This window comes from Phocoena sinus, chromosome X (assembly GCF_008692025.1).
Source record: "Phocoena sinus isolate mPhoSin1 chromosome X, mPhoSin1.pri, whole genome shotgun sequence".
NCBI classification, from domain to species: Eukaryota; Metazoa; Chordata; class Mammalia; order Artiodactyla; family Phocoenidae; genus Phocoena; species Phocoena sinus.
The window spans coordinates 30,358,686-30,380,896 of record NC_045784.1 but is presented as its reverse complement, the minus strand read 5'-3'; the positions used below and the strand labels follow the sequence as shown (position 1 = coordinate 30,380,896).

Below are 22,211 nucleotides of genomic sequence, written 5' to 3'. Positions count from 1 at the left end.
GGAAGATTTTTAATCATAGTTTCAATTTCACTGCTTGTGCTTCGTCTGTTCATATTTTCTATTTCTTCCTGATTCAGTCTTGGCAGGTTGTGCATTTCTAAGAGCTTGTCCATTTCTTCCAGGTTGTCCATTTTATTGGCATAGAGTTGCTTGTGGTAATCGCTCATGACCTTCTGTGTTTCTGCAGTGTCAGTTGTTACTTCTCCTTTTTCATTACTTATTCTGTTGATTTGAGTCTTCTCCCTTTTTTTCTTGATGAGTCCGGCTAATGGTTTATCAATTTTGTTCACCTTCTCAAAGAACCAGCTTTTAGTTTTATTGATCTTTGCTATTGTTTCCTTCATTTCTTTTTCATTTATTTCTGATCTGATTTTTATGATTTCTTTCCTTCTGATAACTTTGTGGTTTCTTTTTCTTCTTTTTGTAATTGCTTTAGGTGCAAGGTTAGGTTGTTTATTTGAGTTGTTTCCTGTTTCTTAAGGTGGGCTTGTATTGCTATAAACTTCCTGCTTAGAACTGCTTTTGCTGCATCCCATAGGTTTTGGGTCGTCGTGTCTCCATTGTCATTTGTTTCCAGGTATTTTTTTATTTCCCCTTTGTTTTCTTCAGTGATCACTTTGTTATTAAGTAGTGTATTGTTTAGCCTCCATGTGTTTGTATTTTTTACAGATCTTTTCCTGTAATTGATATCTAGTCTCATGGTGTTGTGTTCGGAAAAGATACCTGATGCAATTTCAATTTTCTTAAATTTACCAAGGCTTGATTTGTGACCCAAGATGTCATCTGTCTTGGAGAATGTTCCATGAGCACTTGAGAAAAATGTGTATTCTGTTGTTTTTGGATGGAGTGTCCTATTAATATCAATTAAGTCCATCTTGTTTAGTGTATCATTTAAAGCTTGTGTTTCCTTATTTATTTTCATTTTGGATGATCTGTCCATTGGTGAAAGTGGGGTGTTAAAGTCCCCTACTATGGATGTGTTACTGTCAATTTCCCCTCTTAAGGCTGTTAGTATTTGCCTTACGTATTGAGGTGCTCTTATGTTGGGTGCATAAATATTTACAATTGTTACATCTTCTTCTTGGATCGATCCCTTGATCACTATGTAGTGTCCTTCTTTGTCTCTTCTAATAGTCTTTATTTTAAAGTCTATTTTGTCTGATATGAGAATTGCTACTCCAGCTTTCTTTTGGTTTCCATTTGCATGGAATATCTTTTTCCATCCCCTTACTTTCAGTCTGTATGTGTCTCTAGGTCTGAAGTGGGTCTCTTGTAGACAGCATATATATGGGTCTTGTTTTTGTATCCATTTAGCCAATCTGTGTCTTTTGGTGGGAGCATTTAGTCCATTTACATTTAAGGTAATTATCGATGTGTATGTTCCTATTCCCATTTTCTACATTTTTTTGGGCTCATTATTGTAGGTCTTTTCCTTCTCTTGTGTTTCTTGCCTAGAGAAGTTTCTTTAGCATTTGTTTTAAAGCTGGTTTGGTGGTGCTGAACTCTCTCAGCATTTGCTTGTCTGTAAAGGTTTTGATTTCTCCATCAAATCTGAATGAGATCCTTGCTGGGTAGAGTAATCTTGGTTGCAGGTTTTTCTCCTTCATTACTTTCAGTATGTCCTGCCACTCCCTTCTGGCTTACAGAGTTTCTGCTGAGAGATCCGCTGTTAACCGTATGGGGATTCCCTTGTGTGTTATTTGTTGTTTTTCCCTTGCTGCTTTTAATATGCTTTCTTTGTATTTAATTTTTGACAGTTTGGTTAATATGTGTCTTGGCGTATTTCTCCTTGGATTTATCCTGTATGGGACTCTCTGTGCTTCCTGGACTTGATTAACTATTTCCTTTCCCATATTAGGGAAGTTTTCAACTATAATCTCTTCAAATATTTTCTCCGTCCCTTTCTTTTTCTCTTCTTCTTCTGGAACCCCTATAATTCGAATGTTGGTGCATTTAATGTTGTCCGAGAGGTCTCTGAGACTGTCCTCAGTTCTTTTCATTCTTGTTTCTTTATTCTGCTCTGCAGTAATTATTTCCACTATTTTATCTTCCAGGTCACTTATCCGTTCTTCTGCCTCAGTTATTCTGCTATTGATCCCATCTAGAGTCTTTTTCATTTCATTTATTGTGTTGTTCATCATTGTTTGTTTCATCTTTAGTTCTTCTAGGTCCTTGTTAAATGTTTCTTGCATTTTGTCCATTCTATTTCCAAGATTTTGGATCATCTTTAACTATCATTATTGTGAATTCTTTTTCAGGTAGACTGCCTATTCCCTCTTCACTTGTTAGGTCTGGTGCATTTTTATCTTGCTCCTTCATCTGCCATGTGTTGTTCTGTCTTCTCATTCTGCTTATCTTACTGTGTTTGGGGTCTCCTTTTTGCAGGCTGCAGGTTCGTAGTTCCCATTGTTTTTGATGGCTGTCCCCAGTGGCTAAGGTTGGTTCAGTGGGTTGTGTAGGCTTCCTGGTGGAGGGGACTAGTGCCTGTGTTATGGTGGATGAGGCTGGACCTTGCCTTTCTGGTGGGCAGTTCCACGTCTGGCGGTGTGTTTTGGGGTGTCTTTGGCCTCATTATGATTTTAGGCAGCCTCTCTGCTAATGGGTGTGGTTGTGTTCCTGTTTTGCTAGTTGTTTGGCATAGGATGTCCAGCACTGTAGCTTGCTGGTCGTTGAGTGAAGCTGGGTGCTGGTGGTGAGATGGAGATCTCTGGGAGGTTTTCCCCGTTTGATATTATGTGGAGCCTGGAGGTCTCTTGTTGGCCAGTGTCCTGAAGTTGGCTCTCCCACCTCAGAGGCACAGCACTGACTCCTGGCTGCAGCACCAAGAGCCTTTCATCCACACGGCTCCTCAGTTTGGGGTGATTCGTTGTCTATTGAGGTATTCCACAGATGCGGGGTCCATCAAGTTAATTGTGGAGATTTAATCCGCTGCTCCTGAGGCTGCTGGGAGAGATTTCCCTTTCTCTTTGTTTGCACAGCTCCCGAGTTTCCCCTCCTTTATTTCTGATGGTATCAGATTGGTGAGAGCCAAGGCAAGGACCCTGAATGAGGACTGAGGACCCCAAGGAGCCCAGGACAGAGTCCCATAGAGTTGTCAGCTGTGGGTGCCCCCTGGCAGGGGTGCTGGTCTGAGGTGCCCCTTCCCTTCTTCTTAAGGTATCCCAGGAAGATGAGGACCTGGGTCTGAGGTATAAATTTAGAGCAGCACAGAGGAGGGGGCCCAGGCCCAGCCCAAAGTTGATATGATGGTCCTGCATATGAACTGAGGGAACCCCAGTGCTCCAGAGTAGAGGGGGCTCCACAAGGACTAGATAATTGCCCACTGCTGCTCTCAGCCCCAGTAAGCACCAGGCAGGGCTGGCAGGCTGCAGCGTGAGGCTCACTTTGATTATTTCCACAGGGTTCTTAGAGGACAGGGTGATCAGAACAGGAGTCCTGTGTGTTCGTAGAGCAGGACCCACATGGAAACCTGAAGAGCGGCCCTCTTAAAGGCAGGGTGGTACCTCCCTGCTGTAGGCGCTCACACCCTCTCATCCTCTCGCATCTCTGCAGCGCTGTCCTACCTGCGCTCCTGCCTTTTGTCCCTGACCACAGTCAGCATGCCTCGGGGGCAGAAGAGTAAGCTCCGCACCCGTAAGAGACGCCACCAGGCCCAAAGCGGGACCCAGGGTCTGACGGGTGCTCAGGCCACTGCAGCTGAGGAGGGAGCCGCCTCGTCTTCATGTCCTTCTCCTCCTGGGGTTACTACTCGGAGAAAGCCGGGTGCTAAGTCACGTAGCACTCTCAAGAGTCCTCAGAGGGCCCTAGCCACCACCACTAAGCCTGCAGGTGTTTCTCCCGCGAGATCAAACAAAGGAGCCAAAGGCCAAATGAAGAAAAAGCACAGTTCCTCTCAGGCCCCCATCTCTGCCGTGCGGTCTCGAAAAGGCCCTCTAAGGAGGATAGTGAGTGTGTTGGTGCAGTTCCTGGTGCACACGTATAAAATGAAAAAGCCTGCTAGGAAAGCACATATGCTGAAGCTTATCGATAAGAAGTACCAAAATCGATTCCCTGAGATCCTCAGAAGAGCTTCTTTCAGCATGGAGATGCTATTTGGTGTTGACTTAAAGGAGGTCGACCGTACCAAGCATACTTATACCTTTGTCAGCAAAATGGCTCTCCCCAACGATGGGACCATGAGCCGTGGCCGCGGGTTACCCAAGACCGGTATCCTGATGTATATCCTGGGTGTGATCCTCATGAAGGGCAACTGCGCCACAGAGGAGAATATCTGGGAATTCCTGAATAAGATGAGAGTCTATGCTGGGAAGAGGCACTTCATATTTGGGGAGCCCAAGAAGCTCATCACCCAGGATTTGGTGAAGCTGAAGTATTTGGAATACCGGCAAGTGGCCAACAGTGATCCAGCGCGCTACGAGTTCCTGTGGGGCCCGAGAGCCCATGCCGAAACCAGCAAGATGAAAGTCCTGGAGTTCCTGGCCAAGGTCAATCACACCGTCCCCAGTGCCTTCCAGTCTTTGTATGAAGAGGCTTTGAAAGATGAGGAGGAGAGAGCCCAAGCCAGTGGATGTTCCAGTGTTCTGTCCAGCTCCTCCCACACAGAATCTGTGGCAAATTCTGCACTTTGTGGCTGAAGAGAGCATTCAATATTTCAAGTAGTGTAGGGCTGGGTGTGACAGAGGGAACACTGTATAATACCTTTGTGTTCCTGTTCTGTATGGGGAATTTGGAAATACGTCTTTGTTTTTTGCTGTTTTTCAAATGTTACTCCTAAATGAAATTTTATTTAGCGTTAGAATGTAAGTTTATGAATTACATCAGTCATACTTACTGTTGTTTATCAGGCTTAAGAATAAGAGTTTTGCTGTTTTGTAAAACATATTGGGAAAACTTCCATCTTATTTAGTAATTTGGTGGAAGATAACATGGCATTGCAATATGCAATTCCTTGAAAATGTGAAAAAGTTAAGTATAGTATAGTATAGTATACTGTATGTAGTATAGTATAGAAAAAGTAAGATGGTCAGTATTTGGTTTACTAATTCCTTTTACTCTCTGTTTTATAAAATTAGAAATAACAGTATGTGCTTGGCTCATTCAAAAATGTAGAATTAAATCATAATAAATTAGACCTCATGCTCACAGGCTCGTTTATTCCCCAAACATTACTTGAGCATCTGCTCTTTCAGAAGGCTCCTTGCTAGTACTCTGAGAGCTGAGAAGAAGAAGACCTAGCCACTGACCATAAGATTATAGAGCCGAGAAGCAGCTATCATATAAAGAAAATGGTGATGTATACTGTAAGACCAAAAGGACAAATGAAAAGACAGGATAAGAAAGGAGAGGGGTGGTTTCGCATGATAGCAGTCAAATGTAAATTCCCTGATGCAAGGCAGTGGTGGGCCTTGGGAAAAATGTAAGTCCTTCAGTGGGAGGTAATTATAAGTTAGGTGCGTGGTGGGCTAGATGAGACTGATAATTTTGAGCAGGGGCCGGACCCTCAGATGGTGGGCCGTACAGTTGAAAGACAAAGCCTGCAATGGGAAACTGCCCTTAGCAGTTACAGGCACACTTCATTTTGTTGCGCTTTGCTTTATTGTATTTCACAGATAGTGCTTTTTCTTTTCTTTTTTTTAACAAATTGAAGGTTTGTGTCAACCTTGCTTCCAGCAAGTCTTTCAGTGCCATTTTTCCAACAAGGTATTGTCACGTCATGTCTCTGTGTCACGTTTTGGTAATTCTCACAATATTTCACACCTTCCACCAGCAAAAAGATGGACTCGCTGAAGACTCAGGTGACGGTTAGCAGTTTTTAGCAGCAAGGTATTTTTTAATTAAGGTATGTACATTGTTCCTTGGCATAATGCTATTGCACGCTTAATAGGCTGCGGTATAGTGTAAACAGAAATTTTGTAAGAGCTCTGGGAAACCAAAAAATTCTTGTGACTCGCTGTATTGTGCTATTCACTTTATTTTGGGGGTCTGGAACCAAACCTGCAATATCTTCGAGGTCTCCTTGTACTTTGGGGTTGTGGGTGAATCAGAGAGAAATCACCTCAGGCAGGAATAGAATGTGTCCTGTGCTCTTGTCCCAGTGCAGGTGAACACTATGCAAATTAGATGTTTTATTCACGCTGTCATGTCTCCAGGGAGTTTCTGAGAAATAAGGGTGGTACTCCCCTGAGGGGGGATGCCCAGAAGCCACTGGACTGGCACTCTTTGCCCTAGTTGGGGGAGCCAGAGCCCACTCCACGAAAAAAAATCATTCAAATTAAGTTATCTTGATTGTAATTTGGCAAACTCTAGGCAAGGAGTAGATATTCGTGGGTGGTTAAATGAATGAAAGTGGGAGTGGTTTATAAAGAAGGGCAACTGAGAGGGAGGTAAGTTTTAGGTCCGTGAAACATTTTAGAGCTTCGTGTTGCATCTACTGAGGAAGTCTGCCTCATGTTGACCTCGAATGACACACTCTTAACAGGGAAATACTAGTTTTCCTTGCTAAGCAGGATTTTGCCTGATAGGGGTTTCTTTGCCCTAGAGCCCTGCTTGTTCTCTGGCATCTCCTGGATTGAGAGTTAAATCTCAGTGTAGTGGGTTGAAACTCCAGGGGACAAATTAATCATAGTAAGAACTGGCATCCTTGAAAGTCTCAGTACCGGCCAGGCAATGGGCCAGGCACTTCACAGGCATTATATAAATTCTATCAGTCCCCAAGGCAGAGCTTCTCAAACCCATTTCACAGATGAAAAGACCGAGGCTCACAGAGTTTGGTAATGTGTTCAGTTTCACACAGCTGTTAAGTGACAGTGTTGGAACTAGACTCCTGGCCTAACTAAGTCTGACGCCCACACTTTTCCATTCCTCCCAGCCCGAGGCCAACTTTGTGTTCCTTAATTCACCTTACTTCTCACTCACTACAAAATATATCTCAGGTGATAAAAAGGAGGACTCTGTGGCCAAAACACTGGATGGGAATACATAAGCACAGCAATAAGCGTATCAAAATAGTTGAAAAGGGTGAAGAAAGCAGAGGAAGATATTTAGTCACAGTATGATCATCTACATATCCAAAGTCAGATAACCTCAAAAGATCAGGGGCTCAGAAAATCATGCTGGACAGCCCTTCGCATTTGGAAGTTAAATCTATTCAAAGAGAAGTTACATAAAAGGCTAAGTGTTGCTGGTAAAGAGAAGGGAAAAACCAATGTATTCTTTTTCTTTGACAGCACATCCATCCTGCCTTGCGTTACAACTTCCCTACTTCACATCACTCCTGGGACGGAGACCCAGTCTCTGAAGGGTTTGCAGTAGGGAAGCCAGTCAAGAGTTTGCAGGGATGGGCCCTTTCCCAGGAAGCCTTTAATCAAGAAACAGGAGCCACGATGAAGGGCCCCTTACGGGTGGCCTGGGGAGAGCAACATGCCAGGCAAAGTTGTCAGCCTGAGCATGCCCTCAGTTACTCTTCAGGGTTCTCAGGGACTTGTGAGTCCTACCTAGGAGGATGAGCTCAGGTCAGTAGAGGGAGGAGTCCCAGTCTCTGCCACATGTGGTGGTCAGGACCCTGAATGAGGAATGAAGGAAGCACACCTGCCACCCCCGAACAGTGTGCCCCGTGGACTCCTGACCCTGCCGTCAGCCCTCAGAGTCCCCAGACAGCCTTGGCAAGATGTGGCTGCACCTGATTTCCACGTAAGAGGTTGAGAAAGTGAAGACTTTGGCCTGAGGTTGGCCAACTCAGGTCAGTAGAGATAGGATTTCCAAGGTGAGCCAGGAGGAAGGTGAGCAGAGAGAAGAGTTCAGGGCCCACCAAACCCGTATCGGCGGAGACCTCACAGAATCCTCCCTGTTGCCATGACAGATCCTGGTGTAACTGTCAGGAAGAGACGGCCTCATATCCTTCTCGGGGATCACAGAAAAGTGAGGAACTTGGTTTGAGGGGGAGGTCCCAGGGCAGCAGAGGGGGGAATCTTAGGCCTTCACGTGAGTCAGATTTAGGGTACTGAGTTAGAACCCCGAGTGGAATCACCATCATATCGTCTCAACCTGCCTGATACAGTTGTCACTCATGGCATGGCAGGTGTGGCCAAGTAAGGCCACCCTCACCTCCTCCTATTGGATCTCAGGGAAATAAGAGCCTTTCTCTGAAGAAATGTCCTCAGGTCGAGAAAGAGGGGAGCCTCAGGCCCTGCCAGGAGTCAAATCAAGGAAACTGAGTGAGGACTGAGAGGCCCACCCACTCTTGCATAGAGGGGAAAACTGGCCCTGCGCCTGCACTCAAGACTTAAATCCCCAGGGAAGGGTGTGAGGCTGAGCAACAACCACCACCCCCCATCAGTTTTTTTTTTAGTTCACTTTATTTTTTTTTTAAAGCAGTTTTAGGTTCACAGCAAAATGGAGCAGAAAGTACAAAGAGTTCCCATGTACCCTCTTCCCCGACACAGCTCACACCTCCCCCACTATCAACATCCCCCATCAGAGTGGGCCGTTTGCTACGATCTATGAAGCTACATTGACACATCATTAGCACACAAAGTCCAGAGTTACATTAGGCTTCATTCTTGGTGTGGTACACTTTGTGGGTTCCGACGAACGTACGATGACTTGTATCTACCATTATAGTGTCATACAGAGTAATTTCACTACCCTAAAAATTCTCTGTGCTCTATTCATCCCTCCCTGCCCCCAACCCCTGGCAACCACTGGTCTTTTTGCTTTTTCTATAGTTTTGCCTTTTTCCAGGATGTCATGTAGTTGGAATCACGCAGCATGTAGCCTTTTAAGATTAGTTTCTTTCACCTAGTAATACACGTCTAAGGTTGCTCCATGTCTTTTCATGGTTTGATATTTATTTCTAGCACTGAACAGTATTCCATTATTTATCCATTTACCTGCTGAAGGACACCTCTGTTGCTGTTAAGTTTCGGCAATTATGAGTAAAGCTGCTATAAACATCGGTGTGCAGGTTTTTGTGTGGATGTAAGTTTCCAACTCATTTTGGTAAATACCAAGGAGCATGATTACTAGATTGTATGGTAAGAGTATGTTTAGTTGGTTTTTTTAAAAAAAACAATTTATTGAGGTAGGATGGACGTACAAAAACCGTACATATTTAATGTATACAAATTGATGAGTTTGGAGATAAGTATCCACTTGTGAAACTATCAGTCACCACAGTTTATGCCATAAACATATCTATGACCTCCAAATGTTTCCTCCCACCCTTTTTATTTTGTGTGTGTGATAAGAACACTTACCATAAGATTTAACCTGTTAGAAAGTGTACAATATAGTATTCTTAACTGTAAACTCTATGCTGTATAGTAGATCCCTAGGATTTACCTTGCGTAACTGAAACTTTGTAACTTTTGATTAAAACCTTCTCAGTTTCCCCATCTCCATAGCCCCTGGCAACCACCATTCTGCTCTCTGATTCTATGACTTTGACTATTTTAGATTCCTCATATAAACGGAATCATGCAGTATTTGTCCTTCTGTGTCTGGCTTATTTCACTGGAACATAACGTTCTCTAGATTTATTCACGCTGTCATAGCTGGAGAAGTTTTAGCTTCTTTTTAAAGCTGAATGATATTCCGTTGTATGTATACTTTATACTTTCTTTATCCATTCATCCATCGGTGGACATTTAGGTTGCTTCCATAGCTTGGCTATTATGAATAATGCTGCAGTGAACATGGGAATGCAGATATCTCTTCAAGGTCCTGATTTCAATTCCTTTGGATAGTAGTGGGATTGCCGATAATATCATGTTATTCTTGATTTTTTTTTTTTTTTTGCGGTACGCGGGCCTCTCACCGCTGCGGCCTCTCCCGCAGCGGAGCACAGGCTCCGGACGCACAGGCTCAGCGGCCACGGCTCACGGGCCCAGCCGCTCCGCGGCACATGGGATCCTCCCAGACCCGGGCACGAAGCCACGTCCCCCGCATCGGCAGGCGGACTCTCAACCACTGCATCACCAGGGAAGCCCTATTTTTGATTTTTTGAGGAGCCTCCATACTGTTTCCCGTAGTGGCTGGACCAATTTACATTCCCACCGACAGTATAGAATATGTTTGGTTTACTGAGAAACTTGCAAACTGGCTTCCAAAGTGGCTATACCATTTGCATCACCACCAACAATGAAAGCGTTCTTGTTAAATCCCATCCTCACCAGCATTTGGTGCTGTCAGTCCTCTGGATTTTGGCACGAAGTGGTTTCTGGTTGTAATTTTAATTTGCAGTTCCCTAATGGTACATGGTGGCGAGCATCTTTTCATATGCTTGTTTGCCATCTGTATATCTTCCTTAGTGAGGTATCTGTTCATATCTTTTGTCCACTTTTTTAATCGGGTTGTTAGTTTCCTTCTTATTGAATTTTAAGAGTTCTTTGTATATTTTGGATAAAAGCCTTCATCAGATCTGTCTTTTGCAAATATTTCCTCTGAGACTGTAGCTCATCTTCTTGTTCTCTTGATGGTGTATTTTTGCAGATTAGAAGTTTAAGGGAATGGAAATCTAGCTTATCAATTATTTCTTTCATGGATCCCCATCCCATTTTTTATGAGTTCTGGAAGGAGGTGAGATCCTTGGTCTGAAGGTCCAGCCCCCAGTCGGCAAAAGGAAGAGTCCATGACCCTGTGCGGTATCCAAGTGAGGACTCCAAATGATGACTTAGGGCCTAACAAGCTCAGGACAGAGAGGTACCCACAGAGCTTTAACTACTGGGTTCCCCCTGATAAGAGTGGTGGGCTGAGGTGCCCCTCTCACTTCCTTCTTGTGGGTCCCGGAGAGCTCTGGGGTGTCAACTTTAGAGGAACAGAGAGGGGAGTTTCCAGGCCTTGCCAGGAGCTGTCATGATAACCCTGAAGCTAAACACAGAAGACCCCTACACTGAAAACACAAGTGGCCCCACTATCAACCATGCTGTCACCCTAGTCAGTAAAACACAGGGCAGGCAGGCTGCAGCCTAAGGCTCACCGTTTCTCCACTGGGTTCTCAGGGACAGGTCGACCAGGAGAACAAGAGCCCTGCAGAGTCCTAGGGCGGTGCCCTCAAGGAAACCTGCAGAGGTGGACTTGGTTAAAGCTTATGTGGAATCTCCCTGCTGAAGGTCCTCACACCATCGCATTCCCCCTCCTCCTCCCTCCTCCAAGTGTGGGCATCACCCACACTCCCGCCTGCTGTTCCTGATGACACTCATCATCCCCTAGGGTCACAAGAGTAAACTCAGTGCTCGTGAGAAATGCCAGCATGCCCGGGGTGAGACCCAGGATCTCCAGGGTGCTCAAACCACTCAGCAGGGAAGAGCCCCCCTTCTCTTCCTCTCCTGTTTTGGGGATGTTTCCTTGGACTCCCCTGTGGCTGGCATTCCTAGGAGCCTCAGAGATCCACATCCACCATGGTTACTTCTCAGCTGTTTCATGCACAATGTCTGAAAAAGACGTCAAGAGCCAAGATGAGAAAGTGCACGTCGCTCTAAAGCCTCAACCTCCACTGAGAGCTTACGGAAGGACCTTCTAACCATGAAGGCAGGGATGTTGATGCAATTCCTACTGCAGAAATATAAAAGAGCCCATCATGAAGGTAGACACGCTGAAGGTTGTCAACAAAATGTACAGGGAACAATTCCCTGAGATCCTAAGGAGAGCCACTGAGCACATGGAACTGGTCTGCGGCCTTGACTTGAAGGAAGTCAAGCCGGGTGGTGATTCCTATGCCCTTGTCAGCAAGCTAGATCTCACCGATGATGGGCGTCGGAGCAGTGGCGGGCGGTTTCGGAAGAATGGGCCCCTGATGCCTCTCCTCGGTGTGATCTTCTTGCATGGCGACCGTGCCTCTGAGGAGGAGATCTGGGAATTCCTGAATATTTTGGGTGTTTTTGATGGAAGGAGGCACTTCATCTTGGTGGAGCCCAGGAAGGTTATCACAGAAGATTTGGTGCAGGAAAATACCTGGTGTATCATCAGATGCGCGACAGCGATCGAGAGCCCAAGCTGAAACCGGCAAGATGAAAGTCCTGGAATTTTTGGCCAAGGTCGATGATAGGGTCCCCACTGCCTTCCCAGCCTGGTATGAAGAGGCTTTGAGAGATGAGGGAGAGAGAGCCCGAGCCAGGGCTGCAGTCAGGGCTGGCACTACTGCCACGGCCAGTGCACATTCCAGGGCCACATCCAGTCGCTCCTGTCACCCCGAGTGAGGTAGAGGCCGATTCTTCACTTTGTGGTTGGAAAAGCCTGTTAACCAGTGTTCCTGATATGCATAAATTCCTGTTGACTTATTTTTTTGGTAGTTTTCAAGTGATTTTCTTTTCAAAAGAAAGTTTATTTAGATTCAGAGCAAGCTTATGAATGACATGGGTCACACACTTATTGCTCTTTATCAGATTTAGAAGTAAGAATTTTGTTTTTTGAAATACAAATTGAAAATTTTTAAATCATCTATGGGATCCAGAACAAGACTGCATGGAATTGGAATAGGGATATCCTTGGTAATGTGAAAGAACTCCACAGTAAAATAGGATAAGAAGATAGAGAAAACAAATTAAAATTGTTCACCTATGGGTTTGGCGTACTCCATTCAGTCTTCCTTTTCCAAAATTTAAAAGATATACACCTTTTAAAGTTAGGAAAAGATATATACCTTTTGCATTTAGGATGTGCTTAAATTATTCAAGAAAATATGAGTTTATGGGACTGTAAATTGATGCAGCCACTATGGAAAACAGTATAGAGGTTCATCAAAATATTGAAAATAGAACTACCGTGTGATCCAGCAATTCCACTCCCGGAAATTTATCTGAAGGAAAAGAGAACAACAACTTTTTTGAAAAGATATCTGCACCCCCCATATTCATTTATTTACCATAACCAAGACATGAAAATAACGTAAGTGTTCATTAATGGATGAATGGATAAAGAAAATGTGATACACACACACTCACACACACAGTCATACTCTCATTCTCCCTTGGATATTATTCAGCCATTTAAAAAAGAAAAAAAAGGAAATCCTGCCATTTGCAATAACACAGAGGCACAGACAAAGACAAATACTATATGATCTCACTTATATGTGGAAATTAAAAAAAAAAAACACACCCAGAGAACAGATTGGTGGTTCCCACAGGTGTGGGGTGGAGGATGGATAAAATGGGTGTAAATGGCCAAACGGTACAAACCATTTACAAAATAAAGAAGTCCTGGGGTTGTAATGTACAGCATGGCGACTATAGTTAATAATACTGTATTGTATATTTGAAAGTTGTTAAGAGAGTAGATCTTTTTTAATTGAGGTATAGTTGGTATACAATATTTTATAAGTTTCGTGTACACAACAGAGTGATTCACAATTTTTAAAAGTTATATTCCATTTACAGTTATTATAAAATATTGGCTATATACCCTTGGTTGTGCAATATATCCTTGTAGCTTATTTATTTTTATTTATTTTTAATTTTTATTTATTTTTAATATTTTTGCGGTATGCCGGCCTCTCACTGTTGTGGCCTCTCCCGTTGCGGAGCACAGGCTCCGGACGCGCAGGCTCAGTGGCCATGGCTCACGGGCCCAGCCGCTCCGTGGCATGTGGGATCTTCCCAGACCGGGGCACGAACCCGTGTCCCCTGTATCAGCAGGCGGACTCTGAACCACTGCGCCACCAGGGAAGCCCGCTTATTTATTTTATACATAGTATTTTGTATCTCTTAATCCCCTATCCTTCCCCTGCCCCTCCCCCTTCCCTCTTCCCACTGGTAACCACTAGTTTGTTCTCTATATCTGTGAGTCTGTCATATTTCCCTAGTTTGCTTTATTTTGAAATTCTCCATATAAGTGGTATCATACAGTGTTTTTCTTCCTCTACCTCACTTATTTCACTTAGCATAATACCCTCCAACTCCATCCATGTTGTTGCAAAATGGCAAAAGTTCATTCTTTTTTTATGGCTGACTAGTATTCCATTGTGTGTGTGTGTGGTGTGTGTGTGTGTGTGTAAAGAAGATGTGGTATATACATCTTGGCAATTGTCGGTAATGTTGCTATGAACATTGGGGTGCGTGCATCTTTTCGAATTAGTGTTTTTTTCCTTTTTTTAACAGTAATTTAAAGTTTATTCTGGCTATAATGCAGGTTATTCTGACTTTAAGGTATCATACCTGGCATACTTCTGAGTCCATTCCTGAGAAATTCTTTTGTACTTCTCTCTCTCTGTTTTATAGATCCATGCAGTCTATGGCACTGGGGGGGGGGGTCATCTGGGTTTGGATCATATAGCAGTGAACAAATGGATGAAGGAACGTTAGAAACAATTAAAGGAGGAGACCACTGTGATCTTAGAATATTGAGACAAATGCTGCCATTAGTGTTAATGTCTGAATGATAAATTCTTGTTGCAAATGCAACCTTAGGTAGTTTGAAGGGGTAGTCTGTAGGAAAATGAATGGTCAAAAGGAATACACCACCTTGATATGGGTTTTCATTAGCTTCCATAATTGTGGCTTGCCAGTGAAACATATTATCCCCAGCTGGACCTGCAGAGCAGCGTGCTGGAGGGTCACGGGCCAAATCACTAAGTTCCTTATTAATCCCTTTCAGCACCATAGTCTGTGCTTTTCCTCTGGCCCCTCACAGTCCTGGTGTGTGCTCAAAGATCCGGTCAAAACTCTTGATTATCCGGGCGGCTGGGAAGGACTGTCTCTTCATCGTATCCTGGCTCTGCCAGACACAGGCACCTTCTTACTAAACAGAGAGGTTGGACTGGGAGGGTGGGGTCAGAGGCATGTAGACGAAGCTGAGGGGAAGGGTAGATGAGCGGTGGAAACCCTCAGGCTCAGAGAACCATCGAGAACCTGAAGGAGACCATCCAACTTAGTGAGGGGGTGGGGTTGTTGTTTTTTGTTTGTTTGTTTGTTTCTTTTGGATACATACCCGGGAGTGGAATTGCTGGGTCATATGGTAGCTCTATTTTTAGTTTCTGGAGGAACCTCCATACTGTTTTCCACGGTGGCTACACCTATTTACATTCCCACCAACAGTGTACAGATCTCCACGTGCTTGCCAGCATTTGTTATTTCTGTTCTTTTTGATGATGGCCATTCTGATAGGTTTGAGGTAATACCTCATGGTAGTTTTAATTTGCATTTATCTGATTATTGATGTGGTTGAGCATCTTTTTTTTTTTTTTTTTTTTTTTTGCGGTAGGCGGGCCTTTCACTGTTGCGGCCTCTCCCGTAGCGGAGCACAGGCTCCGGACGCGCAGGCCCAGCGGCCATGGCTCACAGGCCCAGCTGCTCCGCGGCATGTGGGATCTTCCCGGACCGGGGCACGAACCTGCGTCCCCTGCATTGGCAGGCGGACCTCTCAACCACTGCGCCACCAGGGAAGCCCCATGAGCATCTTTTCATTTGCCTGTTGGCCATCTGTATGTCTTCTTTGGAAAAATGTCTGTTTAGGTCTTCTGCCCATTTTTTCGATTGGGTTATTTGTTTGTTGTTTTTTTTAAACTGTTGAGTTATATGAGCTGTTTATATATTTTGGATGTTAGCCTCTTATTGAGCATATCATTTTCAATATTTTCTCCCATTCCACAGGTTGTCTTTTCATTTTGTCAATGGTTTCCTTTGCTGTGCAAAAGCTTTTAACTTTAATTATATTCCACTTTGTTTATTTCTGCTTTTATTTCCTTTGCTTTAGGAGACAGATCCAAAAAAATATTGCTATGATTTATGTCAAAGCGTGTTCCACCACCCATGTTATCTTCTAGGCGCATTATGGTTTCCACTCGTATATTTAGGTCTTTAATTGGTGTTGAGTATATTTTTGTATGTAATGTTAGCAGAATGTTCTAATCTCATTCTTTGACGTGTAGCTGGACAGCTACATCGTCAAAGAATGAGATTAGAACATAAACAGAATTTGGCGATACAACAAAAGGAAATATGCATTTACATTTGAGCCAGTAACTCCAATTTTTCAGAAATTAACCCCGAAGACACATCCACAACGATGTGAAAATACTGCAATGTCCGTGAATATATTAATTGATAAAAACGTGGTATATTCGCAGAGTGGAGCACTATACTGTGTAGCTATAAAAAAGAATGAGCATGATCTTTGTAAACTAGTATGGGGTGCTTGCAGGATGGTTATGGATATAGATATATAAAAAGAATGTGTGAGTTTGGGGCTAATGTCAATGATACCAAGCCCAGTGCCTTCCCATCCTGGTATGAAGAGGCTTTGAGAGATGAGGAAGAGAGAGCCTGAGCCAGAGCTGCAGCCAGGGCTCATACTGCTACGCTGGCCAGTGGGTGTTCCAGGGCATGTCCCAAGGCTCCTCCGGTCCCTAGTGAAGGCTGAGCAGATACTTCACATTGTATTTAAAGAAAGCAGTCAGTCCTTCCGACTAGTGGAGGGCCAAGGTGTGGCTCCTGGGAACACAACATATAATATATTTGTGTTCCTAGACGAATATGCACAAATCGGAGATTTTTCTTTTTCTATTTTTAAATGTTGTTCCTTTCAATTAAAGATGTGTTTAGCTTCAGAGTTTAAGTTTATTAATGACATGACTCACGCATTTAGTGCAGCTTATCAGGTTGAAAAATAAGAATTTTGGTATTATGTAACGCAAACTGGAAATCCTTGAATCATTTCTTGTCATTCGGAACATTGGAATGTGGATTTTTTGTGAAAAAGGAAATTATTCCACAGTAAAGTCCTGTGTGATCATGAGATACAGAAAAAAAAATCTGAAAGGTATTCACTTCTTGTTTGTTTTACTCCTTTTAGTCTTTCTTTGTAAAATTGAAGTATATATACCTGGATTCGCTTATTTAAGAATGTGGGAGAAGTGAAATCACAGTATTACGCCTTCTTGCACACGTGCTCTTTTTTTTTTAATTTATTAATTTTTAGCTGCGTTGGGTCTTGGTTGCTGCAAGGGCTTTCTTTAGTTGCGGCGAGTGGGTCTACTCTTCATTGCGGTGCGTGGGCTTCTCACTGCGGTGGCTTCTCTTGTTGCAGAGCACGGGCTCTAGGCACGTGGGCTTCAGTAGTTGTGGCACGTGGGCTTCAGCAGTTGTGGCTCGCGGGCTCTAGAGCGCAGGCTCGGTAGCTGTGGCGCACGGGCTTAGTTGCTCCGCGGTATGTGGGATCTTCCCGGACCAGGGCTCGAACCCGTGTCCCCTGCATTGGCAGGCGGATTCTTAACCACTGTGCCACCAGGGAAGCCCTGATCTTTAATTGTTCAAACATCAATTTAGCGTCTGCTCTTCAGAAGGCTTTTGGGTGGTACTGGGGGTGCTAAGAAACATAGACCCAACCCCCTGCCTGTAGAATTCTAGAGTCTAAGAGCAGCATTCATAGAAAGCAGCTGGTGAACAAAGATCTAAAGGCCCAATAAAAATAAGGGGTAAGAAGTGGGGGCTGAGGGGTTCCTCATGAGGAGTCTAGTGTAAATGTCCTGATGCAAGGCACTTTGAGACTTTAGGACAATATAAAAGTCCTGCAGTGGGAGATAATTTTAAGTTAGGCCGTATGGTGAGCCAGCCAGTGAGGCTGTGGAAACACGGAACAGGGGCCAGACCCTCAGATGGTGGGTCTCAGAGTTGAGAGACTTAAGCCTGGAATGGAAAAGTGCCCTTAACAGTTACTTTGAAGTCATGAGTAAACCAGAGAAAAATCTCCACCCGGGGCAGGGATGGAACGTGCCCCGTGCTCCTGTCCCAGTGCAGGTGAACACAGTGCACAACCTAGGTGTTTTATGCACGTCATCTCCAAGGAGTGTCTTTGAAATAAAGGTGACAGGAGTCTGAAACTGGAAACTCAGAAGCCAGTGGGCTGATACTCTTTGCTGGGGGACAAGGAGTCAGAGCCCATTCTATTAAAAGGGCATTCGCATTCAGTTTTTCTTTTTTTTTTTTTTTTTTGATTGTAATTCCGCAAAGTCTACGAGAGGTGTAGATTTTCGGTGACGGTAAAATTAATGACGATAGGGGTTGTTTAGTTTAGATGAAAGGGCAGCTTGGAAGGAAGAAAGAGTTAGTCTTGGAAGCAAATTCTAGACTATTTGAATTTCATTCAGTTGGAAGGAAAATATAATTTTCATATTTGATTTATTGGGGAAATTAAAGATTCTTTGTAAACAGCATTTTGGACTGATTTGGTGTTCCATGTCCTAGAATGCCACATATTCTCTGATATCTCCTGGATTTAAAAATTCCTTCAGGGTGGGTGGTATCGTCTGCAGCCAAAATAATCATAATCGTGGTAAAAACAGACATTGTGTAAAGTCTCAATGTGGTCCAGGCGCTGTGCCAGGTGTTTACATACATTACCTGCATGCCACTAGCCCTGCAAAATAGGGCTTAACAAAGCCACTTCACCTGAGGCTCACAGAGCTTGGTGATGGACCTGAGTTCACACAGCTAATAGGTCACATGGCTGGGACTGGACCTCTGGTCTGAATTTGTCCAGAGCTCGCGCCATTCCACTCCTCCCAGCCTGAGGCTGATCATGAGTCAGTTAATTCACTGTCTTGTACCACTTCAAAATGTATCTTGAGTGATGAGAAGAAGGACTCTGTGACCAAAACACTGGACTGGAATACATACCCACAGCAGTACGAATACCGAAATAAACAAGAGATATGAATAAAGGAGAGAAAGAGATAATGCTCGGTAGCAATATGATCATCTGCATGTGCAAAATCAGATACCCTCAAATGATCAGGGGCTTACAAGATTATCTGGCTCTATCCTTCTATGTAGAAAGTAAATATTTTAGAACTACCCTAAGTCTGGCTGGTGAAGAGAAGGAATATATCAGCTCTTTTTCTCTGACAGCGTAACGTCTGTCCTGAGTTCCTTAATTTGTGCTGTATTTTCCTAATCTTACATCACTTTCGGGACAGAGACCCATTTTCTCCCAAGATTTGCAATAGGGTAACCGGTCAAATGTTTGTAGGCATATGCGTTTCCCAGGAAGCCTTTAATCAAGAGACAGAAGCTGATATAAGAACCCCCATGAATGAGGACAGAGGAGACAATCACCCCTGAATATAGGAGTTATCCAAAGACTAAGGAGAGTGACCTCAGTTCCGTAGAAGGAGGAGTGCCAGGCTTTGTTAGATGTAGTGAGCATGTTGAGTGAGGAATCATGGAAGGACCCAGCCAGAACAGTGAGGTCCTATAGAGTTGCATCCCTGCTGCCTGTTCTTGGAGGCCCCAATGGACTATGGTCATATGAGGATCACCCTGACTTTCCACTTGGAATTCTTAGGAGAGTAGGACCTTGATGTAAGACAAGCAGCTTCAGGAAAGCAGAGAGTGGAGTTACAGGATCGATCATGTGTCAAGGTGAGGATCTGAATGTGGACTGAGGGTAGCACGCACAGCATAAAAGGAGGCCCCGGAAAAATCTCTGATGCTGTCATCCCCAGGAAGCTCTGGCCATAGACGTCAGGTTGATTTCAGTCTGGAAAGTCTCGGTGAGGTGAGGATCTCTGTCTAATGGGGTTGGCCTCAGTTTTGCAGAGAGAGAGATAGAGACCTGAGCCCTAACAAGAATTCATGTGACGATGCTGAGTGTTATGAGGGGACCCCCCAAAAGCAGAGGGGGCCAAATAGAATTCTGTACAGTTCTTAGCCCTGGGAGACCCCGAAGAGCTACTGCTGAGTCATCCCCTCATTCCACCCGTGTGATCTCAGGGAGGGAAGGGCCTCATCTAGCAGGATCAGACTCCAGTTCTGCAGAGGGGGACGTCTTGGCCATAACCAGAGTCAAGGTGAGGACCCTCAGTGCTAATGAGGGGTTCTCTCCCCCAAGGAGGGAGGCTCACAGGGTGGCGCCCGTCTTGTCAGGCAGAGGTGGTCGGAGCAGCGCCCTGACTTCCCCCCACTAGGGCCTCGGGGAGGTGAGGGCTTGGTTCGGAGGCTGGAGGACCCGGGACCATAGAGGGAGGGGTCCCGGGCTCTGATAGACGGCACCGGCAGGACGCAGGGGCCGCTGAACCCCGAACAGTGGGCGTCCCCACAGAGTCCCGCCCCTACCGTCAGCCCTCGGATACCCCACGCAGCGCCGGATGCGGCTCCCCCTGATTTCCGATTCGGAAGCGAGGAGCCCGAGCCAGGAGCCCGAGCGGGAGCCGCGGCGTCTGTTCGTCCGAGCGTGGGTTTTCAGGACTCGTCCGGAGCCACGGTGAGGACCTGAATGTAGCCTGCAGGGACCTTCCCTCCCCCCTCCCCCCATAACAAAGGTGACCCCCCGCCTCCCGCCCCTGCCTGCCATCAGCAGCGTGGGACCCTGATCTGACCTATATGCCAGAGGAGTTGCCGTCTGGAGGGCCTCAGAGAGTGGAGGGCCTTTGTCTAGAGGGGGCGGCTTCTTAGGCAAAGGGTGTAGTCTTGTCCCCAGCAGGTGAAAAGTGGGACCTTCAGAGCTGACGAGGGTCCCTCCTTCCGAAAGGCGTGACTGCACGGGGCCCCCTCCCGCCTTCACTCGTGCGATGCTCTAGAGGAATTCAGGCTGAGAGAACCCCTCATTTCTGCCTGGGGTGGGAAGTGGGGTTGGGGGCTAGGGGACGTTCGGGTAGAGAAAGGCCTTTACGGAAAGGGGGCAGGACTTCCCTGGCGGTCCAGTGGTTAAGACTCCTCGCTTCCACTGCAGGGGGCGCACCTTCGATCCCTGGTAGGGGAGCTAAGATCCCACATGCCACATGGTGCAGCCAAAAAGAAAGGGCGGGGGCGTGGACCAAGAGGGTGTTATGTACGCTAAGTGAAATAAGTCAGACAGAGAAAAACTGTATGATTACTGTATGATTTCACTTACACGTGGAAGCTGAAAAACAAAACAAATGAACAAACAACAGAACAGAGACAGTTATAGATACAGAGAGCAAACGTGGTTGGGGGGAGGAGAGAAATTAGGTGAGGACAATTAAGAGATACAAACTACCACTTACGAAGTAAATGCGTAATGGGTGTGAAATGTAAAACAACAGGTAGTTGGATGGATGGATGGATGGATGGATGGATAGATAGATAAGGCAACCCCATTAAGCTTAGGGAGGAGACTTGGCCCTAAAAGAAGCAGAGGTAGGCCCATCAGTGTTAGTAAGCAGACCTCTCGTGAAAACAGGGAACTGCAAAAATCAGCAGCCCTGCTCTCAGACCTGGGAGTCCCCAGATAAGGTAGCCGGGATGCGGAGCCCCCGACTTCTCTTCTAGCTACTCAAGGAGGTGAGTGCTTTGGCCTGAGGCATGTAGATTCGGGTCAGTGGAGGGAGGAATCCCAAACCCAAACAGATGTGAGGCAGAAGTGCCCATCAATTCCCCACTCGGAACTCACAGGGAAGTCAGCATCTTGGTGTGATGGGTCAGCAGAGGGAGGAACCGTAGACCCTCCCCTGAGTGAGAAATGGGGACCGTGAGGGAGGACCACACGTTATGGGGCCTCAGCCTGCCTGTTGCGGCTTTCAGCCTCTGGAGACTAGGGGCGCTGTGGCCAGGTAAGGCCATCCTCACTTCCACTGTTCGGTCTCAGGGAGCTGTGGGCCTTACTGGGAGGAAATGTCCTCAAGTCAAGAGAGAAAGGCGCCCCCAGATCCTCCCAGGAGACCCAGTGGGGACTGTGAATGACGACCCCCCTTCCACCGAATCAAAGGCATAATAAAGAGTCCTGCCCAGGCCTCTGCTCAGCCCTTGAAGGCCCAGAGCATGGTTGTCAGGTGGAGGCTCCTCATTTCTTTGTATCATTTCTAAGGGAGACAAGATCCTTCGTCTGAAGGTGCCACACCAGGGGCAGCAGGAGGGGTCCCAGACCCTTGGTATCGACAAGATGAGGACGCTGAATGGTTGAGGACCAACGAGTTCAGGACAGAGCAGGCCCCACACAACTGTCAGCGCTGTGCACCCCGACAGTGTCCATGACGCAGTTCCTTTCTCGTGGGCCCCAGGGGAGCTTTGAGGTGTCACCTTTAGAGCAGCACAGGAAAGAGGCCCCGGCCCTACCAAGAGTCGATGTGGCAATCCTGTTTGTGAACGAAAGGGACCCTTGGAACCCAGAGAGGGCCTACCCTACCAGGATCCGTGGTCACCGCCGTCAGCCACAGGCAGGGCTGGCAGGCTGTAGCCTGAGGCTCACTCACTCTCGCTTCATACGCTGGGTTCTCAGGGGACAGGCTGACCAAGAACAAGAGCCTAGTGGTTCCTAGAGCA

At 45.6% G+C, this 22,211-nt stretch overlaps 2 protein-coding genes across 2 annotated transcripts; one reads left to right on the top strand and one right to left on the bottom strand.

Moving 5' to 3' along the window:
• The first annotated feature begins 3,599 nt into the window (after nucleotides 1–3,599).
• On the top strand, nucleotides 3,600–4,634 carry LOC116747044 (melanoma-associated antigen B3-like). The gene has a single exon (XM_032618877.1). It carries the CDS (start codon nucleotides 3,600–3,602, stop codon nucleotides 4,632–4,634), a length of 1,035 nt encoding a protein of 344 aa, XP_032474768.1.
• A 9,491-nt stretch (nucleotides 4,635–14,125) lies between these two features.
• On the bottom strand, nucleotides 14,126–14,595 carry LOC116747043 (ubiquitin-conjugating enzyme E2 D3-like). The gene is given in 2 exon segments (XM_032618876.1): nucleotides 14,126–14,242; nucleotides 14,245–14,595. Coding segments are annotated over 2 exon segments (468 nt in total).
• Between the last annotated feature and the right edge of the window lie 7,616 nt (nucleotides 14,596–22,211).